General features: G+C 41.8%; 1 protein-coding gene across 1 annotated transcript in view; it reads left to right on the top strand.

Annotated features, from left to right (window-relative positions):
- The window catches only part of LOC126418683 (uncharacterized), a 412,934-nt gene that overhangs the window by 127,861 nt on the left and 260,197 nt on the right, over positions 1-24,876 (top strand). Inside the window, exons 8-9 of the mRNA XM_050085576.1 lie at positions 11,004-11,433; positions 18,788-18,840. Coding sequence (XP_049941533.1) covers positions 11,004-11,433; positions 18,788-18,840 — 483 coding nt within the window. The remainder of the gene's footprint in view (positions 1-11,003; positions 11,434-18,787; positions 18,841-24,876) is intronic.

Genomic DNA, 24,876 nt, shown 5'->3' with positions numbered 1-24,876 from the left:
TGGTTGGGAACAGGATTTCAGTAGGGATGGGTGAATATATTGTGTAGATTTGATGGATGGTGGAATACCACTGTGGGGGGGATACTGGACAGGACATTTCTCATTTCAAGTCACTACAAGAGGTAGTCGAAACCCTGGCAGAGAATGTAATTCAGTTGCTCCTGTCTTGGGTGTTTCTGAGTTAGGAGGGGAATGCTCCTCTGTGGCCAGATGGTGGGACTTTTGGAGGTTGTGGAAGACTGGAGGGATAAGGTGTGAGATATTTGTTTTTGTACATGATTGGGAGGATAATTACAGTCTGTGATGGCTTTAGTGAGAGCCATGGTATATTTTGAGAGGGACCACTCGTCACCACAGATGCGACAGCCACGGGTGGCTAGGCTGTATCAAAGGGACTTCTTGGTATGGAACGGGTGGCAGCTGTTGAAGTGGAGATATTGCTGGTGGTTAGTAGGTTGGTATGGACAGAGGTACTGATGTAGCTGTCTTTGAGGTGGAGGTTAACATGTAGGAAGATGGCTTGTCGGGTTGAGTAGGAACAGGCGAAAAAAATGGGAGAGAAGCTGTTGAGGTTCTGGAGGAATGTGGATAGGGTGTCCTTACCCTCAATCCTGATCGCAAAGATGTCATCAGTGAATCTGAATCAGGTGAGAGGTTTAGGATTCTGGATGTGTAGCAACTATTCCTCTAGATGACCCATGAGTAGGTTGGCATAGGTTGTTGCCATGCAAATGCCTACAGCTGTACCCTGGATTTGTTTGTGGATGATACCTTCAAAAGAGAAGTAATTGTGGGTGAGGATGTAGTTGGTCATGGCGACTGGGGAGGAGGTTGTCGGTTTGGTTTCCATGAAGTGTTAGGAAAGGTAGTGTTCAATAGCGGTAAAGCAATGGGCATTACGGACGTTAGTGTAAAGGGAGGTGGCATCAATTGTGACAAGCAGGACACCGTGTGGTAGAGAGACAAGAACTGTGGAGAGTCGGTAGAGGAAATGGTTGGCATCTTTTATATAGGGCGGTAGGTTTCGGGTAATAGGTTGAAGGTGTTTGTCAATGAGAGCAGAGATTCTCTCAACATGCACACTAACCTTACATCCGCAGAAAGAACTGCAATCCACCATCAAAGAACTGATCCCAACCTTATAATCCTACCTGTGTACAAAGGCTCCACCGCTGTTGTTTTGAACTGCAAGGATTACCTGGCAGAAGGACTCTGCTAGCAGTCAGGTAAGTCCACCTAAAAGCCTTGCCACAATGGTCCCATTCCAGAAATCCAGCAGGATCTCCAGTCACTCCTCAAAATCCTTATGCCCATCCCAGAACCTCTCCCTGGAGTCCATCTCTCTGCTCACCCCTACCACTCCCCACAATCCTACCTTCTACATGCTTCCTAATGTCCATAAACCTAACCACCCAGGGTGGCCATTGTGGCCAGTTACCATGCCCTCACTGAGAGAATCTCTGCTCTTATAGACCAACACCTTCAACCTATTACCCAGAACGTACCCTTCTATATAAAAGATACCAACCATTTACTGACTCCGTACAGTTCCTGTTCCTTTACCAAATGGTGCCATGCTTGTCACTATTGATGCCACCTCCCTTTACACTAACATCTGTAATGCCCATGGTCCTATTACTATTGAAGACTACCTTTTCCAAAACCCGTCAGAACCCAAACCAACAATCTCCTTCCCAGTCGCCATGACCAACTATATATCCTCAACCCCAGTTACTTCTCCTTTGAAGGCGTCACCTACAAACAAATCCGTGGTACGGCTGTGGGCACCCACATGGCACCATCCTATGCCAACCTAGAGGAATCGTTCCTAAACACCCAGAATCCAAAACCTCTCACCTGATTCAGGTTCACTGATGACATCTTTGTGATTGAGATTGAGATTGAGGGTGAGAACACCCTATTCCTCCAGAACCTCAACAGCTACTCCCCCATTTTATTTTTATTTTTTTTATTTTTAATTTTTTTTTGTACCTGGTCCTACTCAACCCAACAAGCCATCTTCCTACATGTTGACCTCCACCTCAAAGATGGCTACATCAGTACCTCTTTCCATATCAACCTACTAACCACCAGCAATATCTCCAACTTCAACAGCTGCCACCCGTTCCATACCAAGAAGTCCCTACAATACGGCCTAGCCATCCTTGGTCATTGAATCTGTGGTGATGTGCAGTGTCTCTGGATGTTGCACACCATATCTTTCCAGCCTTCCACCATCTCCCAAAGTCCCACCATCCGGCCACAGAGGAGCATTCCCCACCTAACTCAGTATCACCCAAGACTGGAGCAATTGAATTACTTCTCTGCCAGGGTTTTGACTACCTCTTGTAGTGCCTTGAAATGAGAAATGTCCTGTCCAGCAAACACCCCCCCCCCCTCCCAGTGGTATTTCACCGTCCATCGAACCTACACAATATATTCATCCATCCCTACCAAAATCATGTCCCCAACCCCTTACCTCATGGCTCATATCCCTTTAATAGACCTAAATGCAAGACCTGTCCCATACATCCTCTCACCACCATCTACTCCAGTCCAGTCACAAACATCACCTATCCCAAAGGCAGGGCTACCTGTGAAACCAGTCATGATCTACAAGCTAAGCAGCTACTGCTGTGCTGCATTCTATGTAGGCATGGCAACCAACGAGCTGTCTGTCCCCATGAATGACCACCGACAAACAGTGGCCAAGAAATACCTGAACCACCCTGTTGCTGAACACAGTGCTCAACATGACATTCTTCATTTCAGTGACTGCTTCACCACCTGTGCTGTATGGATCATTCCCACCGATACCAGCTTTTCTGATTTTCTCAGGTGGGAACTTTCCCATAACCCTTCTGGCCTCAACCTTTGTTAGCGATTGTTCTCAACCAACCAGCATCTTTCCTGTTTCCATTAAAGCAGTACACAGCCCTCATTCCACCATTCCACCCAAGTCTTCTTACTTCTCTCCTTTTCTGCTACCGACTCCCCCCCCCCCCCTCCCCCCCCCCCCCCCTCCTACATCTCTCCTGCCCCCCATCCTACCTCCCGACTGCACATAGCTGCCCTATACTCTCTCCACCTCGGCTCTGCGTGCTCCCTAGCAGCACTTCATGTCCCCCACTCCTACTCTATTTTTGTTCCCCTCCCCGCCCCAGCCTCCTCCCAACCACTAACCAGTCGCCACTCCCATCACGCAATGGCGCTGCTGCTACTCGCAGTTACCAGAGACTGCAGTGATGTACGTGTGAGTTACATTTGTGCGCAAGCACATGCGCCTATGTGTTTGTGTGTGTTGTCTATTTTTGATGCTGGAACGGAATGTTGTTTTGGATTCAGTGAATTGTTCTGTTAAGAGTTTTGTACTACAGAAGAGTAGTTGTGAGAACATAGTACATATGAATCTGGATAATTTTGGAGCTGAACTGGTGAAGATGGTGAAGGGGATGCAGGGAATAAGTTTGGACGTTTCAGAGAAGGCGGCTTTGTGCAGGGAGGGTGTACACAATGAGCTGCTGCTAACACTGCATTATGTAAGAAGTTGGAGCATATAAAGGCACTAGAGAGAGTGCAAATAGAGGAGTTATTATTTGAGTTAAAAAATCTGTTTTTTCTTGAGGGTCTGTGGTCATTGAGAACTATTACTCAGCACCGAATTTTGGCAGGAAGTGAGGCACTAGTGTACCGTAAACCATATTGGATTCCTCAGTATTTACAACTTATTATGTATGAGTTTATCAACCAGCAGTTGTATTATAAGATAAGGGATCGGTAGTCCAAGGTGGTCAGGAATTGTGGTGATACCTTCGAGTATTAGGATGATTCTGAGAAGTACAGGTTTTGCTGTGATTACCATCACCTTGATAGTAAGACAGTGACAGACACATACCCCATAGCCAAAATCATGGCTACCATTGATAATCGGTCTAATTCATCTGTGCATGTATGCTCAAAAGACGTGGAAGAACATAGGCAACAGCTGAGAGAAGTATTTTAAAAGGATGCAGGTTGCACATATGATGATAAGTACGGAAAAATGTTATTTTGCTCTGGAGGAAGTAGGGTACTTGGAGCACGTACTTGGCAGAGCAGGAGTAGGAATGAATTGAAGACTTGTGCAGGTGGTAACATATTTCCCAGTTCCTAAGTTATGTAAAGAGCTACAGTTGCTTTTGGGGTGCTCTAACTATTATAGGAAATTCATGGGGGGGGGGGGGGGGGGGGGGGTGGGTTTGGTGATACATAGTGACCACTAACACAGATTTTTGAAGAAAGGTATAAAATATTTGTGGACAGAGGAATGTCATTGTGTGTGGGAAGAGTTAAAAATGTTTTACCATCAAATCGAGTTTTAATTTTTCTAGATTTTCAGCAGGAGTTTATACTGTTGTGTAACACATCTGACGACACTTGGTGTGTTCTGTGACAAGAAGTGAGCAGCAAGGGGCATCCTGTGGCTTTTACATTAAGACAACTTAATAGAGCAGAGAAAAACTATTCTACCATAGGGAAAGAGATGCTTAGCCTTGTATGTGGAGTCACATATTTTTGTGTTATCTTTATGATAAGAAATTTAAAGTAGAGTCCGATCTTGTCACTTTGAAATGGTTATTGGGGTAGAAAGACCTTTCCAACATACTAACAAGATGGGCATTAATACTCAGTGAGTTTGACTATCTAGCGGTGCAAAATCCAGGGAAAGAACACTGAAATGCAGATGATTTGAGCAGAAAAGTAGCAGCAATACAAGTAATGGATCATGGCCTAGCTGGAGGGCAAGCTGTGCAGAACACTGTCAATGACTACAAGCTACACAAAACGAAACTGCAGTGCAGCATGTGTGATGGTCTGTTGTGTAAGGTGAGCGGAATAGGACCACCGGCAGTGGTTGCTGCTAAGTTAAAGGAGAAAGTTGTGAGAGAGGTGCGTTATCATCTGTTGATCACTCATGGAGGGGACAGAGCAACAAAGCAAAGGATGGCTGAGAGATGTTGGTGAAAGGGAAAAAAGGGAGATATGGATCAGTATTTTTAGAAATTGTGTGCAGTGTGCACACTGTGCAACCTGTGATAGATGAATACTATTAAAGATACTTTTTTGAAGCTCCTTGAAATGATTGGAATGGATATGTAAAAACCATTTAATTGGAGTCCAGTGGGGAATTTTTTTGTGTTAACAATAATACACTCCTGGAATTGAAAAACAAACACATTGATGCTTAATTGGAGTACCATGGGGAATTATTTTTGTGTTGACAATAATACACTTGTGGAAAACGAAAAACAAATGCATTGACACAAGTGAATAATACCCACCATACTTGCACTGTACATTATGAGAGGATAGTGCATGCGATGATCAAACGTGCAGCACTGCTGACACACCAGGAACCACACTATTGGCCATGGAATGTTGCTAGTTGTCTCGCGGTTGGTCACTGCCTTAGCCAGTGGCAGCGAGTTTGCCGTGGCGTATGGAATTCTGTCTGTGTCTGCAACATTTTTAGCATGCTGGCAGGACATGTAGTGGGCCTGTTGGAGGCCATGTGGACGTACCTCAGAATTGCGCAAGACTTGGAGCGTGAGGTCTCCACAATGCATCGATGTTGTCGCCAGTGGTCAGCAGAAGGTGCACATGCTGTTGACCAGGGTCCAGAGAGTGGCGACGCACAGATGCACACTGAGACCGTCGCATCCTACGAAGTGCCATAATGGACCGCATCGTCACTTCGCAACAACCTATGGACAGTGAAGCAGGGCTGCGGTCCCACGAACCGTTAAGTTGTCTTCCGCTCATGCCACAACATCGTTCAGCCCGCCTCCAGGGGTGTCACGATAGGCATTTATAGGAGGACAGATGGAGACGTGTCATCTTCAGTGACGAAGAGTCACTTCTGTATTGGTGCCAATGATGGTTGTATGTGTGTGTAGCGTCGTGCGGGTGAGTACCAAAATCAGAAGTGTATATGACTGAGGTACAAAGGGCCAACACCAGGTACCATGGTGTGGGGAGCGATATCCTACACTGGCCGTACTCCTCTGGCGATCATTGAGGGAACATTGAACAGTGCGTGATACATTCAAACCATCATCCAACCCATTATGCTACTGTTCATGAACCACAAGGTGATGTGCTTTTCCAACAGGATAATACATGACCACATGTATCCTGTGCCACTCAGCATGCTCTTGAAGGTGTATGTCAACTACCCTGGCCAGCACAACCCCCGGATCTGTCCCCCATTGAGCATGTTTGGGACTGGATGAAACATCATCTTGTGCAGACTGCACACCTGGCATGAACTGTGGCCCAACTGAAGCACCAGGTGGAAATTGCATGGCAGACCATTCCACAAGCTACATTCTGCACCTCTACGATCGTCTCCACGGGAGAATTTCAACCTGCATTGCTGCAAAAGGAGGGTATACACGGTACTGTCACTGACGTTGTGCATGCTCTGTTGACTGTACTCATATGTGTATCACTCTGCTTATGTGATCATGTGTTGTATACATCCTCAAGAATATGTCAATAAAATTTCTCCGTGTTGGGGCAACAAATTCACTTTTCTTGGTCTGTCAGATGATTGCTAGGACAGAATAGTTGCATTGAAAAATCAAAAGAATGGTAAACTACTATGAAAATTGACACCATAATGACTAAGACAGATATCTCTCGTCTGTCATGTTGTATAATACAAAGGCCCACATTAATACGGGATTATGTTGATACAAGGTATTATATGGCATGACAATGCCATTACCATTTGACATGATTAAGGCAAGAAGGTGCAGTCCGTGATTTTGCGAGAATGGTGAGAGAAACATGGAAATAGGTGCGGAAGGCAAACACAAAGTCATCCCCTTAGTCCCTGGCACCCACCCCCCCGCACCCCCCACCCCCACCCCCTTTCCTGCCGTCCACAGAACCTCTGACCTTACACAGAGCCTCTGCCCATCTGTGGAGCCTTGGCCCCTCCACGGAGCCTCAACCCCTCCACGGAGCCTCGGCCCTCTCACCTTCTCCGCAGAGCCTCACCCTTTCCACAGAGCCTCGCCACCTCCGCAGAGCCTCTCAGTCCTTCATGGAACCTCCCTGCCCTCTGTGAAAACCTCCATTAATTGGCCAGTGGAGAATTTTATGAACTTTGCAGGAGTGGTCTTGTGGGCTTCGTAATTGGTGGTATTGAAGGCAAAAGATAGCCAATTCAACAAGAAGTCTCATTACCTCTAGGATCCGGAATGGTAAATATCCAGTATCCTTTGATCAAAACAGAACTGCTTGAACTCTTTAGACATGAAGGCTGGTACATTATCACTAACGAAGGTTTTTGGGATCCAAAACTGGCAGAAATTATCTCACGATGTTCGATGCTAATAGCGGCAGTGGTGCCACTGCTAGGGATCAACCAGACAAATCTAGTGATGGTGTTGAACACAACCAAGACAAAATGTTTTCCTCTTTGGGGACAGGACAAGGGCCTCAAGTAATCAATATTGAGTTAGTCCATTGGTTGAAACTCGGAGGTTGATTGCAGAAAACCCCTCCTAGGGCCACTGTCAGATCTACCCACCTTGCATTGTTCAGATTGAGTGACCAGCCCACGAACATTCTGGTCCAGACCTCTCCGGGTCAACTTCTGGCTCACTGTAAGCCACATTTTATGGAACCTCGAATGATCTCCGCACAAGGAATGATGGAAATATCTAAACACTCAGGGGATTAGGTTGCAGGATGCACAGATTTGGATCCCACATCCTCCTTGGATCAGAAACACAAGAAACCTTTTTCCAGGGGACATCCTGGAACAGTTCCCCCAGCTTTCAACTTCTTATAAACAAATTGCAGTTTTAGGTCTTGTTGTTATTCTTTTTTGAGACTGGCAAACATGGGCAGAATCTCGGTCAGGATTCCCATGTTGAAGTCAAGCTGCCCATTAGCCTTGGGCTCCTCACCCACATTGTCCACTTGAAACATTCTGCTCAATGTATTGGCAATTTGGTTCTACCTCCCTTTATGGCAAACATCCAACTGGAAAGCGGAGAACTGTACTGCCCACTGTTCTATGCTCCCCGTCTTGCGTGGCCGAGGCAACACACAGCTCAGGGCCTGGTTGTCAGTTTCCAAGCCAAACCCATGATGTTCCGAATAAAACTAATATTCTTCTAGTGCAAACATTGTGGTCAATGCTTTCTGTTAAAATACTGAAAATAGGGTTTCAGCTGGCGACAACACCCATGATGTGTATGCAACCTTCTCTCTCCATCCTTGCCTTGTAATAGAACAGCCACCAACCCGACATAGAAAGTGTCAGTTTGAATGATGAACGGGCAGTTAAAATCAGGGATCCCTAATTCCAGTGCCATGCTTACAGGAGGTTTTGCTGTATTAAAGACAGCTTGTTGAGATTCACACCATTCAAGTTTTTTGCTCATCCTACGTAATTGGTTAATAGGAGCCGCTATCTGGGTGAAATTTGGTGTGAACTTTTGAAAGAAATTCACCATTCCTTTAAAACGAATGATGGCCTTCTTGCCTTTGTGGACTGGAAACGAATGACTAGCCTGGGTCCAGCTGTGGTTGATGGTGACCCATTTTTGAGACATGATGTTTCCTAAAAAGGATATCTCATTCCAGGCAAAGGTTACTTTGATTGGTTTAACAGTCAGACCTACTTACCTCAGGTGCCCAAACACTGGGCAGGTGTGGTCAAGATGCTCTATGAAACTAGTGCTGTACATGTCTACATTGTCCAAGTAGTTGAAAACAAACTTGGACTTAAAGTCCCCTCAAACTGAATGCAATAGATGCGACAAGATTGCCGCACCTGTGGCCAGCCCAAAAGGGACCTTATTAAATTCCAAAAGGTTGTAGTTGGTTCAGAACGGCATTACAGGCTTCGGCTATTCTACTTAAGGGATCTGATAGTAGGCCCGGTGTAAGCCCAGAACTGTAAATACCTTGGTCTCCCCACAAACCATGTAAAGTAGTTGTGTAATTACAGGAATGGGACAGATTCCAGCACATCTGATTTAACACCTGGTAATCAATTACAGGTCTAAACCACTCCCAATGAGGCTTAGGAACCAGAAATATAGGAAAGACAGAAGGACAGATGACACCAACAGCAAGTAACTGTTTGATGATTTTAACTTTTGAAGTTGTAAGGCCTCAACCTCGCCCTGCAGCCCTAGTACTTTGGACAACACTGAGGGATCTTTACTAACACTGGATTCAACAAACCCCTCCAAAAAGGGGTGCTTTAAACAAACCACGATTTAAAAATTTAATTAATGAAAATTGCTAATCTCTAAATCATTTAGGCAACAGGTTAATTTATCAAACCTCCATCCAGATGGGCCCAGAATAATCAGAACTCTGTACTCTTTCAGTTAAAAAAAAAAAAGTATCACTTTCAATCTATAATGTAAAAAAGAAAGCACTTTCTTAACATCATACACATACATCAATTGTGGTGGGATTCCGTTGTGGCACCCTTCAGAGATCACAGGCTCTCATGACTGCACAGGACGATGACAGTGTATGAGGCAGTGCCCAACACGACTCAGGCAAAATAAGTCCCACTGTGCAACATATAAATAAATAAATAAATTCACTGCTAAGTATGGCGCTACATGCTGAGACACCAACCAAAATCAACACAAGCAGAGCAGGCAGCAGATCGGTAGTTAATTACATAAGACAATTCATGGAAGCTGTAGATAATTAAGAAACTGACTAGCCTAAGCACCACCAATTTGCTGTAAGGTGAAGCATATATCTTTGGAGTCTTACACCGTCAGGTGGCTTGCAGAGTATGGATATAGATGTAGATTACAGTGGGGAACTATGAATTGAAAGCAGTTTAGAAATAATGACAGAATTACTGTTAGTGGGAACTTGTTCTGGGTTCACACACGAACACCCTGATAGTACATGCCTTCCACAATGATTGCCAAACCACTTCAAAGGCACAACTGTTAACACTGACCTCATCAGCAGGCACAACCAGCTGGTTTAAGTAGACAGAATTTGGGCACTGTTGAACTAGAACAGTAAGGCAGTGCAATCACAGCACAGTAAGGTTTCTAGCAGGAAGTGGACCAACAACAACTTAATAGTTTGTGGCACAGTACTTATAGCAGCAAACAGCTCACCTGCAGGAACAGATGCAGTCGGCAGCAGCAGCAAGCAGACCGCACGATGCCACAGGACGTGAAATGATCGTTCGTAGGTGTAAACTGGCCATCGACAGCCACAGTTTCCACTGTGGACACTGCCAACCTCATTTCTGCTACACCAAGGTCTCACATTGCAATGTCCCATTCACCTATCCAGCTTCTCCATCATGCCAATCCACTAGTGACCCCGCCATGCATCAATGCTGACTGCTGGCCCCAGCCACAATTGTGTAGCCACTTGGCATGCAGGTGTACTGTCCTATCCTAGTCATCCCCATAACTCTCTCCAACCTCACTGCAAATTGACTGAACTAATGACCATTGTAGCATGTCCATTAAAGCTTCACACAGCCAATCATGCCACAGTAGAGACAAGCCAAATGGAAGAGCCAACACAATACCAGTGCCAAAGATAAAGAAAAGCTGCTACAGCTCAGTTACCTTGTATATCCATCTTGCTCCCATTGAATCAAGGTCCAAACGTTGTTGACGATGATGGCAATGATGATTTTGATGATGATGATGATGATTTTAAAGACAATATATTGATGTTTGTTAAATGCATTAAGTTGTCAAAAAAAGCAAATAGCTTGGAGTCAGTTTTCTTTCAGTATGGTTTGAGTCTTTAGCTGATAAATAGTATTTTAGAAATAATTTTCTGTTCTGCATTCTAATTTTCATATGGGTTTTGATTCAGTAGTAGAGCTCTTAAATGTAACAGGACAATTTGTTTTTCCCTTAATGCTTATTCATATTTCAGTTATTATACTTGTGTTGTTTTGTTATTGTTCAAACAAATAATCTTTGTTATTCCAGGAGCTGACACCAGTAGAGATTGATTGTGAGTTGCCACCAGTAGAGATTGATTGTGGACCAGCAGAAGTCATCATTGATGATGATAATAGTGATGGTGATGATGTTATAGTTGTGGAATCTGTCCGATCATTACAGAATCTGCCCGAAGCCTTAAATGAGAACACCTCATCAACAAACAGTCAGCCACATTCAGTGTGTCCAAATGAGCAGTCTGTCACTGAACAGACACCAGTAGCGCAAACCAGTCAACCTGATTTATCCCCTGCTACGGCAACAAACCATAGAGTTTTTGGTGAACTTAGAACCATTGTTAAATTCTCAGGAGGAAATTCAGGCTGCTCAAATACAAAAACTGATGTAGTGAATGGTTGTATCCTTGATAAAAGGAACAGTGAAGTGCAAAGAGTTCAAGTGCGTGCAGCTGGTACAGGTAAGACTATTCATAGTAATGACACATGAAAGATTTCATGTTGCAAATTGGTTCTATTGATGAGTGGTTCATGGGTACTTACACTGGTAGCAGCAAATGAACTTTAATACATTCTGAGCTACTGCTCATCGTCTGGTTTAAGTACACACTTTCATACTAACTACCACATTGTGGTTATGAGTGGGACAGTGTGTTGTTAAGCTAGAAGAAGAGCATTAACTCAAAACTTAGTAAGTCTCCAAGCTACTAAATTTGTCTACACACCACACATCAGTTGGCTAAATTCACAACAAGTTAATTGTTGCATTGTGAAGGTTTCTATAGATCTGAAATAATGCATGTGTTCAGATTGTGAGTGCTGTTAGTGTTACACTTTGAACTGCTGGTTCATTTAATACTGTTCAGACAAACCAGGTAGTTATTTCTTGATGTGGACTCCCTCACCCCTGCAACAGCTCTCGTTTGGGAATCTGTAAACTGTTGTCAAACCTCAACTTCCTAATAAATGATGATAGAAAGTATTTCTTCCAATAAAAGTAATATTGTGCTTTTGTTACGATAATATAAGAGAACATCACGTTTACAGTGAATGTTAATAAGAGGGTTGGAACTTTAATAGTACACTCCATCTTCAGGCCTTGAGTGGCCTCCCAGGACCATCCGACCACCATGTCATCCTCAGAGGAGGATGCAGATAGGAGGGGCGTGGGGTCAGCACACCACTCTCCCGGTCATTATGATGGTATTCTTGACCGAAGCCGCTACTATTCTGTCAAGAAGCTCCTCAGTTGGCATCATGAGGCTGAGTGCACCCCGAAAAATGGCAGCAGCGCATGGCAGTCCGGATGGTCACCCATCAAAGTGCCGACCACGCCCAACAGCGCTTAACGTTGGTGATCTCACTGGAACCAGTGTATCCACTGTGGCAAGGCTGTTCCCAACTTTAATAGTGGCAACCATTTATTTACAGCTCGTACAGAATAGATACATGTTTCAAAGTTTTATTGACCTGCAAAGTAGTCACTAGCATTGTGTATAGCCCGTTGCCAGTGTTGTGGAAGTCGTAGGATACTCTTAGCAGTGCCATTTGTGTTGACATTTCTAGCAGTGTGGTCTGTTGCCTGACAAATTTGTAGCTGTTCTGAAGCGAATACCGTGAAGCATTTCCTTCAGTTTAGAAATTGAGTTGAACACACGAGGGCTGAAGTCAGGGGTTTGCAGTAGGTGGTATAGCACTTCGCAGTCCCGTCAGTCAATCAAATCGGTAACAGCTTGCACTGTATGTGCTTGAGCATGGCCCTGAAAAATGATGGTCAGGTCCTGCAGAAAGTGTCATCAATTCTGTCTCTAAGCTGGTTGTTGGTTGTGTTCCATATGACCTATGGGAAGGTTAGCACAGGATGGGACCTTCCTGGTTCCTATAGCAATATACCTGCTTTGTTTGTGGGTCTGATCATTAGAAGTGAAAAATGAAGTAGTTCTGGGTCGTTTAACTTAGCTAGGGTGACAGTAAATGAGGTTTTAGGAAGACATTCAGTTGGCCCCTGGGAGAGGTAGTGTTTTTAGGGCTGTGAAGTGTGTGTGTGTGTGTGTGTGTGTGTGTGTGTGATTGTGTGTGTGTGTGTGTGTGTGTGTGTGTGTGTGTGTGTGTGAGAGAGAGAGAGATACGTGTGTTAATTGATGTTGCAGTGATGGTAACAAGGAGGATACCAAGGGTAAGAGGGATAGGAATTGATTTGAGATTTCCCAGTAAGTGATTTGTGCCTTTTTTTATAGAATGGAAGGCTTTATGTGGTTGGAGGTGCTTACCAACTTTTTGTGATCAATTCTCATTTTTTGTTGTACTCATAAATATTTATGTTTCTATCCCAGTACCAAATCATCAGTAATCTCAACTTTATCATTTGCTATTTCTACTTGTTGGCCTTTGTGAGTATTAACAGTGTGTCATGTTTCGAGAATCTAAGTGATATGTTGATATTGTCAGTAAATTTTTTATTCCTGTTATCAAAGATTGCAGCTTATATAACATGATATATGTGCAATAAATGAATAATACAGTTATGGTTTCTCTTTTTGCACCAATTTCTGTTTTCTTTCAATAGTGTTGACAGAGGATTTAAGATCAAGCAGAATCACAAAGGGAATAATGAGTTCCCCAGGAATATTTCCCTTGTAAAAGAAATTATCCTGATGACTTCAGTTTTGACATAAAGATAACAGTTGATTCTTTGTATTTCTGGTGTCTTTTGGGCTCAAATCATAATGAACTGAATCAAGGGCCTTGGTCTACACAACATAAGATACATGGTGATTGCACTTCTTAATGTGCACGTGTTTTAGATGGTGAAAGAAAAAAATCAGAGAGTTAATATTTACCATCTGAGTTTTTTCTTCAATTTTTCAGTGATGTGTAGACTGACAAGTGAAGTCAATACACTATGTGATCAAAAGTATCCGGACACCCCAAAAAACATATGTTTTTCATATTAGGTGCCACCTACTGCCAGGTACTCCATATCAGTGACCTCAGTAGTCATTAGACATTGTGAGAGAGCAGAATGTGGTGCTCCGTGGAACTCGTGGACTTCGAACGTGGTCAGGTGATTGGATGTCACTTATGTCATACATCTGTATGCGAGATTTCCACACTCCTAAACATCCCTAGGTCCACTGTTCCCGATGTGATACTGAAGTGGAAATTTGAAGGGACATGTATAGCACAAAAGCATAGAAGCCGATCTTGTCTGTTGACTCACAGAGACTCCCGACAGTTGAAGAGGGTCGTAATGTGTAATAGGCAACATCTATCTATCACACAGGTATTCCAGACTGTATCAGGGTCCACTGCAAGTACTATGACAGTTAGGTGGGAGGTGAGAAAACATGGATTTCATGGTTGAGGGGCTGTTCATAAGCCACACGTCACGCCGGTAAATGCCAAATGATGCCTCGCTTGGTGTAAGGAGCGTAAACATTGGACGATTGAACAATGAAAAAACATTGTGTGGAGAGACAAATCATGATACGCAATGTGGCGATCCACTGGCAGGATGTGGGTATGGCGAAGCCCGGTGAATGTCATCTTGCAGCGTGTGTAGTGTCAACAGTAAAATTCGGAGGTAGTGGTGTTATTGTGTAGTCGTGTTTTTCATGGAGGGGGCCTTGTGCACCCCTTGTTGTTTCGCATGGCACTATCACAGGGTTTTAAGCACCTCCTTGCTTCCCACCGTTGAAGAGCAATTTGGGGATGGTGATTGTGTCTTTCAAAACAGGACTGAGCACGTGTTTGTTATGGACGGCCTTTGGCGGAGTGGTTGCACAACAATGACATCCCTGTAATGGACTGGCCTGCACAGAGTCCGGACCTGAAGTCTATTGAACACCTTTGGGATGTTTTGGAATGCTGACTTCATGCCAGGCCTCACAGACCGACATCGATACCTCTCCTCGGTGCAGGACTCCATGAAGAATGGTCTGCCATTTCCAAAGAAATCTTCCAGAACCGGATTGAATGTATACCTGCAAGAGTGGCAGCTGTCATCAGCGCTAAGGGTGGGCCAACACTATATTGAATTCCAGCATTACTGATGGAGGGCGCCACGAACTCGTAAGTCATTTTCAGCCAGGTGTCCATGTACTTTTGATCATATAGTGTATCAGTCACAGCAGCACAGAAGGTAGCCAGTGAAACTGTCCAAATTCCCAATCATCATTGAAATACTATTTCAGGGTATTTTCCACGTTTTCTTATAGCTTTAGAACAACATGCTTGTTTTTTGGCATACAGGTGTTTTAAATGGAACAGGATGATATCAACAGGCTAATTTGTACTCAACATCATTTATTTCTGCTGGTTTAGAGATATCCATAATCAGATCAGTATTCAGCTGCTGTGAGTAATGAGTGGTAAATGTACATTCTTCATACACAAGTTCCTTTTTGAGTGAAATACTACCTATTTCTTTATATTTGATCTCAAATTCAGCTTTGTTGGATACTTATATTCAGAAAAATATTTCTTTTCTGTGAAAGATTTTGTTCAGCAATTGTTTGCGTAGGGTGTGATTCACAAATTCCACATTGAAGAGGTGCCTTGCACATTTTTTCTCATTTTTACTTAGTACATCTCACTTCGTCATTGCAGCCTTCACTTGACATTGGTGAGTGGGTGACAAATTGATCGAAAGTTCTTCAGGCTTTCCGGCACTCTGTTGACATTTTGAAAAAAACGGGACTTAGCCGGATGTTTGTGTTGTTCCCGCTTACCTCCTGAGAAAGCACCTGAAGAAGACAGCAAGTTATGCCATCAAAATATTGTGTGAGAATTGTGAGAATGGTGTGAATGTCCAGCAGAAGCCCTGTCCCCCCCCCCCCCCCCCCCCTTCACAATGTCAGATCAAAAGTTGATATGGAAAATGTTCATATCAACAAATGTAACGTTTTATCAATATACAGGCAGAGAGAACTTTTACTCGATGATTACACGATTGCAGAACAAACGCTGGAAGGAATTACTTCCATAAAATATCCAGGAGTATGTATATGGGACAGTTTTAAGTGGGACAACCACATAAAATTAATCACAGGCAAGGCAAATATCAGACTGAGATTGATTGGAAGAATCCTTAGGAAATGTAGCCCGTCAACAAAGATAGTAGTTTATAAAACACTTGTTCAATCAATATTTGAATATTGCACATCAATCTGGGATCTGTACCAGATAGGATTGATAGAGGAAATAGAGAAAATCCAAAGAACACATTCCATGTTCATATAGTAAGCATGAAAGCATTGCAGAGATTCTCACTCAACTCCAACGGCAGACACTACAAGAGAGGTGTTCTGCATAACTGTATGGTCTACTGTTAAAGTTCCAAGAATGAACATTCCTGGAAAAGTCAACCAACATATTGATTCCTCTGCATATATATTGTGGCAGTGTTAATAATACACAGATACTGGTTGCTGTTTTCTTCTTTGCAAAAATGAAAGTGTAAAGACTGTCTTGTAAAGACTTATTTCTAATAAAATATTTATTTTCCAATTTGTCTTTTTTTTTTTTTTTTTTTGGTGGTGATATGGAGAGTAGAGTAATTCTGTGGTATTGGAATACCTTCTGAGTTTTTTTGGATCAGATCAACTATGTACAAACAGAGATACATTGTTTTTTTTCTTTTTTTCATTTTACTGGCAATTATAGATTTGGCACTTAGATTTCCCATTTGTACTCTTCAGATGATTTTGAACTTGCCAGGGTACTTTCATTCAGTTGTTAATTGTGGCGCAGAACTTCTTGCAAGACCCTCAGACGTCCCTTGTGAATTGAGACTGTGATAAAGAAAAGATACCATTCCGTAAATTGTTTTGAGAAACATCTACTGTTACCCATGTTCGTCACCCAAATTTTTATCCTAGCTTGACTAGTTTAAAGTATCTGGCAATTGTTTATGTTTGTGGAGTATCTTGTTTTACGACTCAACTGTGATAATATCCTTGAACATTATATGATGTACAGCAGCACTGTAAGGCACAGCAGTAACATGAGCAGCTTTTGGATGTGATTGTGCAACACTTTAATTATCAGAAACATGGTGGCAACTTGTAACACTATCAGACAAAAATATGATACTATTACAAATAAGTTGGAGTAGAATTTCTGTTAAAAAGTGTTTATATCAAGTTGTTGATATTATGTTGTCAAAATCCGGTACATCAGGTTTAATCAACATAAATATAAAACTGTGTACCATTTTATGGTTATGTAATTATTAACTGTCAGAAATGTAAAATGTCTATTCAGGTATAACTTTTCAGGCATTAGTAGGTTACTCATACCGAGAAGAAAATTTATTATTTGGAAAGAGGGGAATTAACATACACATTAAAAATTGTTTCCTTTATGAAATGCTTTCAACATACTGTGATGCCGTAACAGAAGGATTCACTCCTCTCAAAGATCTGAGAAACGTAAATATCATCTGTTATTGTAAATTTATGGAACGCTATAAAGTTTTTCAGTTCAGGTGATATATAAGGGGCATTCAAATGAAACCTGGTCTCTAGTGTAAAGTAACGGTAACGATTTTATTAACTCAAAAATGTAGTACACATTACTAAAAAATGGCCGCCAAAACTGTAGGCACATTTATCCCATTGCGACACTAGTTGGTTGACACCATCCTTGAAGAAAGCTAGTAGGCTGCTGTCAGATCCAGGCCTGGAGCCAGTCACAAGCTTCGTTGTCCATTGCAAATCAATATCCACGAATAGCTTGTTTTAGAGATCCAAACACATGAAAGTCACACGGAAAAAGGTCGGACTGTACGGTGGATGTTCCAGCATTTTCCACTGAAACCACTGCAACTTTTGTGCCTTTTTTTTTTTTATAGAATGGGAGGCTTTATGTGATTGGAGGTGCTGACCAACTTTTTGTGATCAATTTTCATGTTTATCATGCAGGAGGATGACGCCATTGGACAACATGCCTCGGCATTTTGACTTGATGGCTCATCTAAGGTTCTGTAGAGTGGCTTGATAACGCTGGGCATTGATGGTGGTTCCCCGTTCCAGGAAGTCGACAAGGAGTGGGCCCTTGTGGTCAAAAAAGGACCTTACCAGAACTGGTGTGTGTGGCCTTGGATTTCTTTGGAGGTGGCGAAGTTGCATGTTTCTACTGCTTGCTCTGACGCTTGCTTTCCGGTTGAAAATGGTGACATGTTTCATCACCTGTAACAATATATGACAGGAAGCCGTATTCCTCCTCATGACAACGTTGCAGATGACTCGAAGACAGCGCCATTCGAGTATTGTGCTGTTCAGTGGTCAGTTGGTGGGGAACCCACTGCACACAGATTTTTCGAAAGTTCAAGTGTTGATGCATTTTGGTGTAGGTGGTGCCTAAGGCAATAACCATTAACTGATGGATTTCATCCATGGCTATTCTGCAGGAGTCCAAAACTAAAAGCATTCACTTCCGCAACCATTCCCGGTGTGATGACTCCTCGTTGTTCCTGTTTACTCACCTGCATGTTCAGTAGTGGACGATAACTTGTGTGACTATCTTTTCTTCGGCGTGAAACCACACTAGCACAATGCAACACCAAACAGTGTGCACACGTCAGTCTCTCTACCAATAGATTGCGCCATCATACCTACAGTTACGTGGTGCCACCTCACGTTTAAGGCAAAGGTAGATGCACTGACCAGGTTTCATTTGAATGAACCTCATATTTTTTTGATGCAGAATATTTTTATGCATGCGTGCAGGATCTTCATTGTTATTCAAAGTTATTACAGAGGTTGTGAAGAAATGCATTGTGTGTTTTATGTAGCGCATTTTCTTTTGTTTCAGGTGAAATGGTGAGAGGTAGCTACACAAAGGCTTCAGGAAAGGAGTCATCAGCTGTAAGTAGTTTTGGTTTAAACATTTTTCGTGCAAAATATGAAAAAAAAGCTATGTATATTAGAGAACAAAATCAGTGGAGGAGGAGAGGTTTCATTTTTTGTAAAAATGTGTTGCAACCAAATGTAACATGGTTAGATACATATTTCAGTTATCTTTTAAAAGATTTTCATAAATTAAAAAAATGTACATGTAAATAAAGGTAGCAGGAAACGTATACTTTCCATGAATTTTCATCGTTTCCCACTTACTCACAGATGTTGCAATGTGTTAATGTATTTTGTTTATATTTTTTTGTTTCAGCATACCAGTTTATTTCTGTTTTATCAGATTAACCATTTGAATTACTAAGTTCTATGACAGAAACAGGAATTATTGACCCTGTGCTTGACTTCATCCAAAGTTCTGCACCCGATATTATCTTTTGGGCTGTTATCTTCTTATTCTGACAGCACACCCCACAAGATCAGATTAGGGGGATCACATGTTACTGACTGACTCCCATGTTGTCCCGTGACATCATTGGATGTCCGGCGTGGCACATGGTTAGCACATCATCATGTGTAGAATATAACTTTTAAGTCATATTTTTAAATTATATTTTAGATAAACATGGCAATGTACCACAGTGTACATAGATGGCTCAAAACAAGAAGACACACTAGGTTGCTCAGCAGTCCTCCCTGACTACATCTACAAGTTTTGACTTTGCAGAAGTTTACTGTACTGACTGTAAAATGCCATGGGATCTTTAAGGTGCTGAAGCATACATTATTAAGGAAAGAAATTTCATGTGGGTTCTGATTCCTTCAATGACCCTACAAGTGCTATGGGTAATGTGTGGCACAGAAAATGATCCAAAACATACAGGACAACCTCATTGTACAATAAAAGGAGAATGATTTAGGATGCACTTAGGCTGCTGTACTTCTAAGTAGGTGTCAGAGACAATTCTTTCTGTAATCTCTTTTTTTTTCTAGTCCAGGCGCTGGAAAGCTTTTTTAATTTGCAATGTCATAATGGAAGCGCTGTCTTCTAGGAAACGTGGGTTGAATTCTTCAACAGATGTGGAACAGGGAGGGGTATTTTGCACAGGTGTGAGAAAGTATACAGACACAAGGTTTGACTGCAAGGTGTAAAACAAGAAGTGTAAAACAATAATACTATCCTTTTACCCTTTTTGTTTCAGATTCTGTTTCTTTTGATGCAGGTTTTGATGGGTAATTTCCTTTTCTTCTGATCATATGCCCCCCACGCACGTGCACGCACACCCACCCACCCATCCGCACGCACAGTGAGAGAGAGAGAGAGAGAGAGAGAGAGAGAGAGAGAGAGAGAGAGAGAGAGAGAGAGGAAGAAGAAGAAGAATTGAACATTCTTAATGCTTGATACACAAGCTTTCCTTTCTGGGTATGCAAACCGCACTTAAGTTGTTCCTGTGACGGCAGTTGGTAATGACTTGTGCATTGGTAATATTTCTGTGTAGTGGGGTGTTGAAATGTTGATTGCAGTCAGTCGACTCCTGAATATTTTTTGAAAAGGTGTTTTGTAACACGTTCTCAGTCATAGATATTTGTAGACATTCAATCAGAGTTGACACTGAATATGGGCATTGTAATTGACCTCTAGTTTTTCCACTGGTTTCTTATCCAGATGCAGTAAGGCAGTGGAGGAGCAGGGTTGAATATGCAGTCTGCCATACAGAGAAGTTTTCTGCTGTCTCCCTAAAACACAGTAAGACAAAAGCAGGTTATTTCATTTGAATAAGGTCACAGTTTCCTGCCCTGCACCTATCCAGTCCAAATCTCTAATGATCTGGCTTAAGTGAACTTGTCATAGGCCGGCCGTTGTGACCGAGTGGTTCTAGGCACTTCAGTCCGGAACCGTGCTGCTGCTACGGTCGCAGGTTTGAATCCTGCCTCGGGCATGGATGTGTGTGATGTCCTTAGGTTAGCTAGGTTTAAGTAGTTCTAAGTCTAGGGGACTGTTGACCTCAGATGTTAAGTCCCATAATGCTTAGAGCCATTTGAACCATTTGAACTTGTCATAAAAGGAACTTCGTGATTCAATCTTCCTTACTTCCTTCCAACATGTTGAGCATTGTATCTATTTCTATTTATTTCAGACATTGTAACTATTTCATAATCATTTTGTGCAAACAGCAGAGCAAATTACAGCTATTTTCTGATTGAAATGAAGTAATTTGTTGCACACACATTAACAATATAAAACAGCAACTAAAACTTCTTGTACAAAACATTATATGGAATAAAAAAGCTCAGTCTCCATAGGACCCAAAGGATTGGTATCAGTTAGCTGTTTAAACAGATATGCAATGAAGCCGTGCAGATTTGTATGAACATTTGTTACGTCAGTATCTCCTAATTATTGCAGTATTCACATTATCAGTTTTGACCGTTTATTGCTGTCTTCAGGTGTGATAACTAATCAACAAACATCTTTGTCATAATATATAAAAACACAGGTTATATGCATGCTGAACATCATGAAATGGTATAAAATATATCATTGAATTGCGCCGTATCGTCCCTTGATAAAAGAAAGACAGTTATTCATTCTGAATTGTGGCAGCTCCTGTTTTAACACCACCACAGAAGAGTAAAGTAATTGTTTCTGAAATATTTGTACAACCCTTTAACTATACACAATTTATTTTCATTTACGTGTGTGCTTAGTTGTTTAATTAGTAAATTCTTGCAGTTTTTTGTGTGTGTGAGACACAATCAGTATGGATAGTAGTTGTGAATGCTGTGGTCAGATGCAGGCTGAGTCAGCGACCCTTTGTTCACAGCTTCAGACGGCGCTGGTATTGGTCATGCAGCTTGTGGTTTATGCCAATGGATGTCATGGATGTCACTGTGTGTGTGTGTGTGTGTGTGTGGGGGGGGATACCCGGATCCAAGGGAGGTGCAGCATGTCACATGTTTTCCTGATCAGTCTACTAAAGTGGCTGCTGTGGTTAGTGCCCACACTGAGGTTGACCGCTTGCCTTTGATTGAGTGAGAGGTCTTTCCAAAGTGCAATAGGCAGAGAAAGACTTTTGCAAGGGGGTTATGATTGACATGCCTCCCAGGTTCATTTGACAATCATGTTTCAGATGCTATCTGCTGTTGATAAAGATCCTGAGCCAGATGCAGTTGCTTGTCCTGTTTCAGAGGAATAATCTCTGTAGTCGCATGAACTTTACATTGTAATCAGAATAACACAGGCACTGCGATATTATATATAATCCTTTTTGATGTGGATACCATACCCTGCGACAACACTGCAGGAGAGGCTGGACAAGTGTAGTGCAAGCAGTCTCATTTTTTTAGTTCTGTTGCATCTTCTAATTCCTCTGCCAATAAACACAGTCTTCGGTTTGCTTACCGCACAAACTTACCGATGTGATTGTTCCACGTTTCAGTTGTTTGTAATTGTAATCTCTAAGTATTGAGGAGAACTGCTAGCCTTTTGATTTGTGTAATTTATCAGGTAACCAAAATTTAACGGATTCATTGTAGTACTGATGTGGCTGACTTCACGCTTTTCCCGTAGAGCCAGTTGCCACTTACCACATCATACAGATATCTTGTCTAAATCCTGTTGCAATTGTTTTTGATCTTATGATGAATTTATGAGGTGGTAAATGACGCTCATCGTCTGTAAACAATCTAAGAGGGCTGCTCAGATGGTCTCCTAAATATTTTATATAGATTAGGAATAGAAGAGGCCCTGTAGCACTTCCTTGGAGAATGCCAGATATCACTTCTATTATATCTGATGACTTTCTGTCAGTTACTGTGAACAGTGACCTTCCTGACAGGAAATCATGAATCCAGTGAATGATTGCTAAGTGTGTAGCAATTGTATTAGCATGCTCTGAAGAGCCTGTTTCATGTGAAATCATCCGGTGGCCATTGTCCTCATCTCACAGATGTTTTAGAAAATTTGGCGTAAAAAGGTTTATAATGAAAGAGGATTACAATAAATTTCCAGAATTTTTGATCAAAATAGGCGCACAATTTGATTAGAAATCTCATGGGAGGAATGGTGTTGAAAGCCTTCTGGTAATCTAGAAATACGGAATCAATTTGAGATCCTCTGTTGATAGCACTCATTACTTCGTGCAAATAAATGCCTAGTCGTTCTTCAAAAGAACAATATTTTCTGGATCCATGTTGACCTTATGTAACTAGATAATGTTCTTTGAGGTAATTCATAATATTCCAACACAGTATATATTCCAAAATCCTACTGCAAATTGATGTCAGTGATATGATCTGTAATTCAGCAGAGTCCTGTTTCCTGTCTTGAGTATTGGTGTGGCGTGTGCAACTTTCCAATCTTTAGGTATGGATCATTTGATGATTGAATGGAAAAATACGATTGCCAAGTGGAGCTATTGTATTAGCAGTTTATGAAGGGCCTGTTTTACATGAAATCATACAGTGGCCATTGCCCTCATATCACAAATGAAAATTTGGTATACAGAAGTACATAATGAAAGGGGGTTGTAATAATATTTCCAGGATTTTTTGATCCAGACTACACTTAAGAGGCCAATTTGAAGCATGGGTCATGGTTACAAACTGGCGTCTAGAGACAAGGTGGCACGTAAGTTTGTAAACACCATAACATTTTTTTATTTATGAATAAATTTTATTCAGTTTTATGTCATTGGAAAGATATGGGAGTCAGCTACATCTTAAAAATATTAAGTACTGTTAATTTTTCATTTAAATACATTCTTAAGACAAAAAAAAAAAAAAACACATCTCGAAGGAATTATCTGAGTGGGATGGAAATCAGTAGATGTGACATACGTATACAGACAAACAAAAGAGTACAGTTTCAGAAAAATTTGACGATTTATTCAAGAGAAAGAGCTTCACAAATTGAAAATGTCAATAATGCATTGGTCTACGTCTGGCCCTTATGCAAATATCCTCATGTGGGATATTGTGCCAAATTCAGTCCAATTGGCGGGTTAGACCATCAAAATTTTGAGCTGGTTGGAGTGTCAACCCATAATTCTCCAGATGTTCTCAGTTGGGGAAGAGATCGGGAAACCTTGCTAGGCAAGGTAGGGTTTGGTGAGCATGAAGACAAGCGGTAGACAATCCTTGACTTCATTTCAGCAAGAAGCCTGCCTGCACATGGTGAAGGTTTCTATTTGTTCAACCAGCTCAGGATTTTGACAACTCCACCAGTCAATGCCAAGCCAAATAAATGTGTGCATAAGGGCCAGAGGTGGACCACTGCATTATGACTTGCTCAGTTTGTGAAGCTCTTTTTCTTGAATAAATCATACAGTTTTCCTGAACTTGTAATCGTTTATTTGTCTCCACATCATGTGTATCACATGTACTGATTTCCATCCCATTTGGGTAATTCCTCTGTGGTGAATACATGCGCGCGCGCGCGCGCGCGTGCGTGCGTGCGTGCGTGTGTGTGTGTGTGTGTGTGTGTTTCCTTTCTTAGAGTATATTTACAAATCACTAATGAAAGTCATTTCTAAAATTTCTTTTTTTTTTTTTAATTTTAGGAATCTTTTTCATGAAAATCAAATGCTCCACTATCATAACTTTTGTTTCACATAATGCCATAATGCCTGTTGTTATGCTTTTCAACTAACGGAAATGAGAAGGTGTTTCTCCTTTCTTGCTAGGTTTATTACTTTTTTCAATAAAGCTATAATGATTGTTGATTCTGAGACTAAACAACAATACTTGAAACAACAATGAAAAATACTGACTCTTTCCTGTTTCCCCTTACACATTCTTCATAATGCTGCTTTGACTAATTAGTGTGTCAGAAAAAGTATAAATGGTCCTGCTCTTTATTGCAGCTTACAAACTCGATGTAGAAATCATGATGTAAAGCAAATGTTTTGTAGGTTTTGTTTCTGCAGAGGTGTGCCAGATGGAAAGTAATAGTAGCAAAGAGATTGATTTAATGGACACGACCAATCTGAATCGAACTAATATTGAATTACTGAAGTGACGAAGCATTGTGAAAACACTGAAAGTGTTCAT

The sequence above is a fragment of the Schistocerca serialis genome, chromosome 9, assembly GCF_023864345.2.
Source record: "Schistocerca serialis cubense isolate TAMUIC-IGC-003099 chromosome 9, iqSchSeri2.2, whole genome shotgun sequence".
Lineage (NCBI taxonomy): Eukaryota > Metazoa > Arthropoda > Insecta > Orthoptera > Acrididae > Schistocerca > Schistocerca serialis.
Note: the sequence above shows the minus strand (reverse complement) of the source record. Positions and strands in the feature narration are given on the sequence as shown.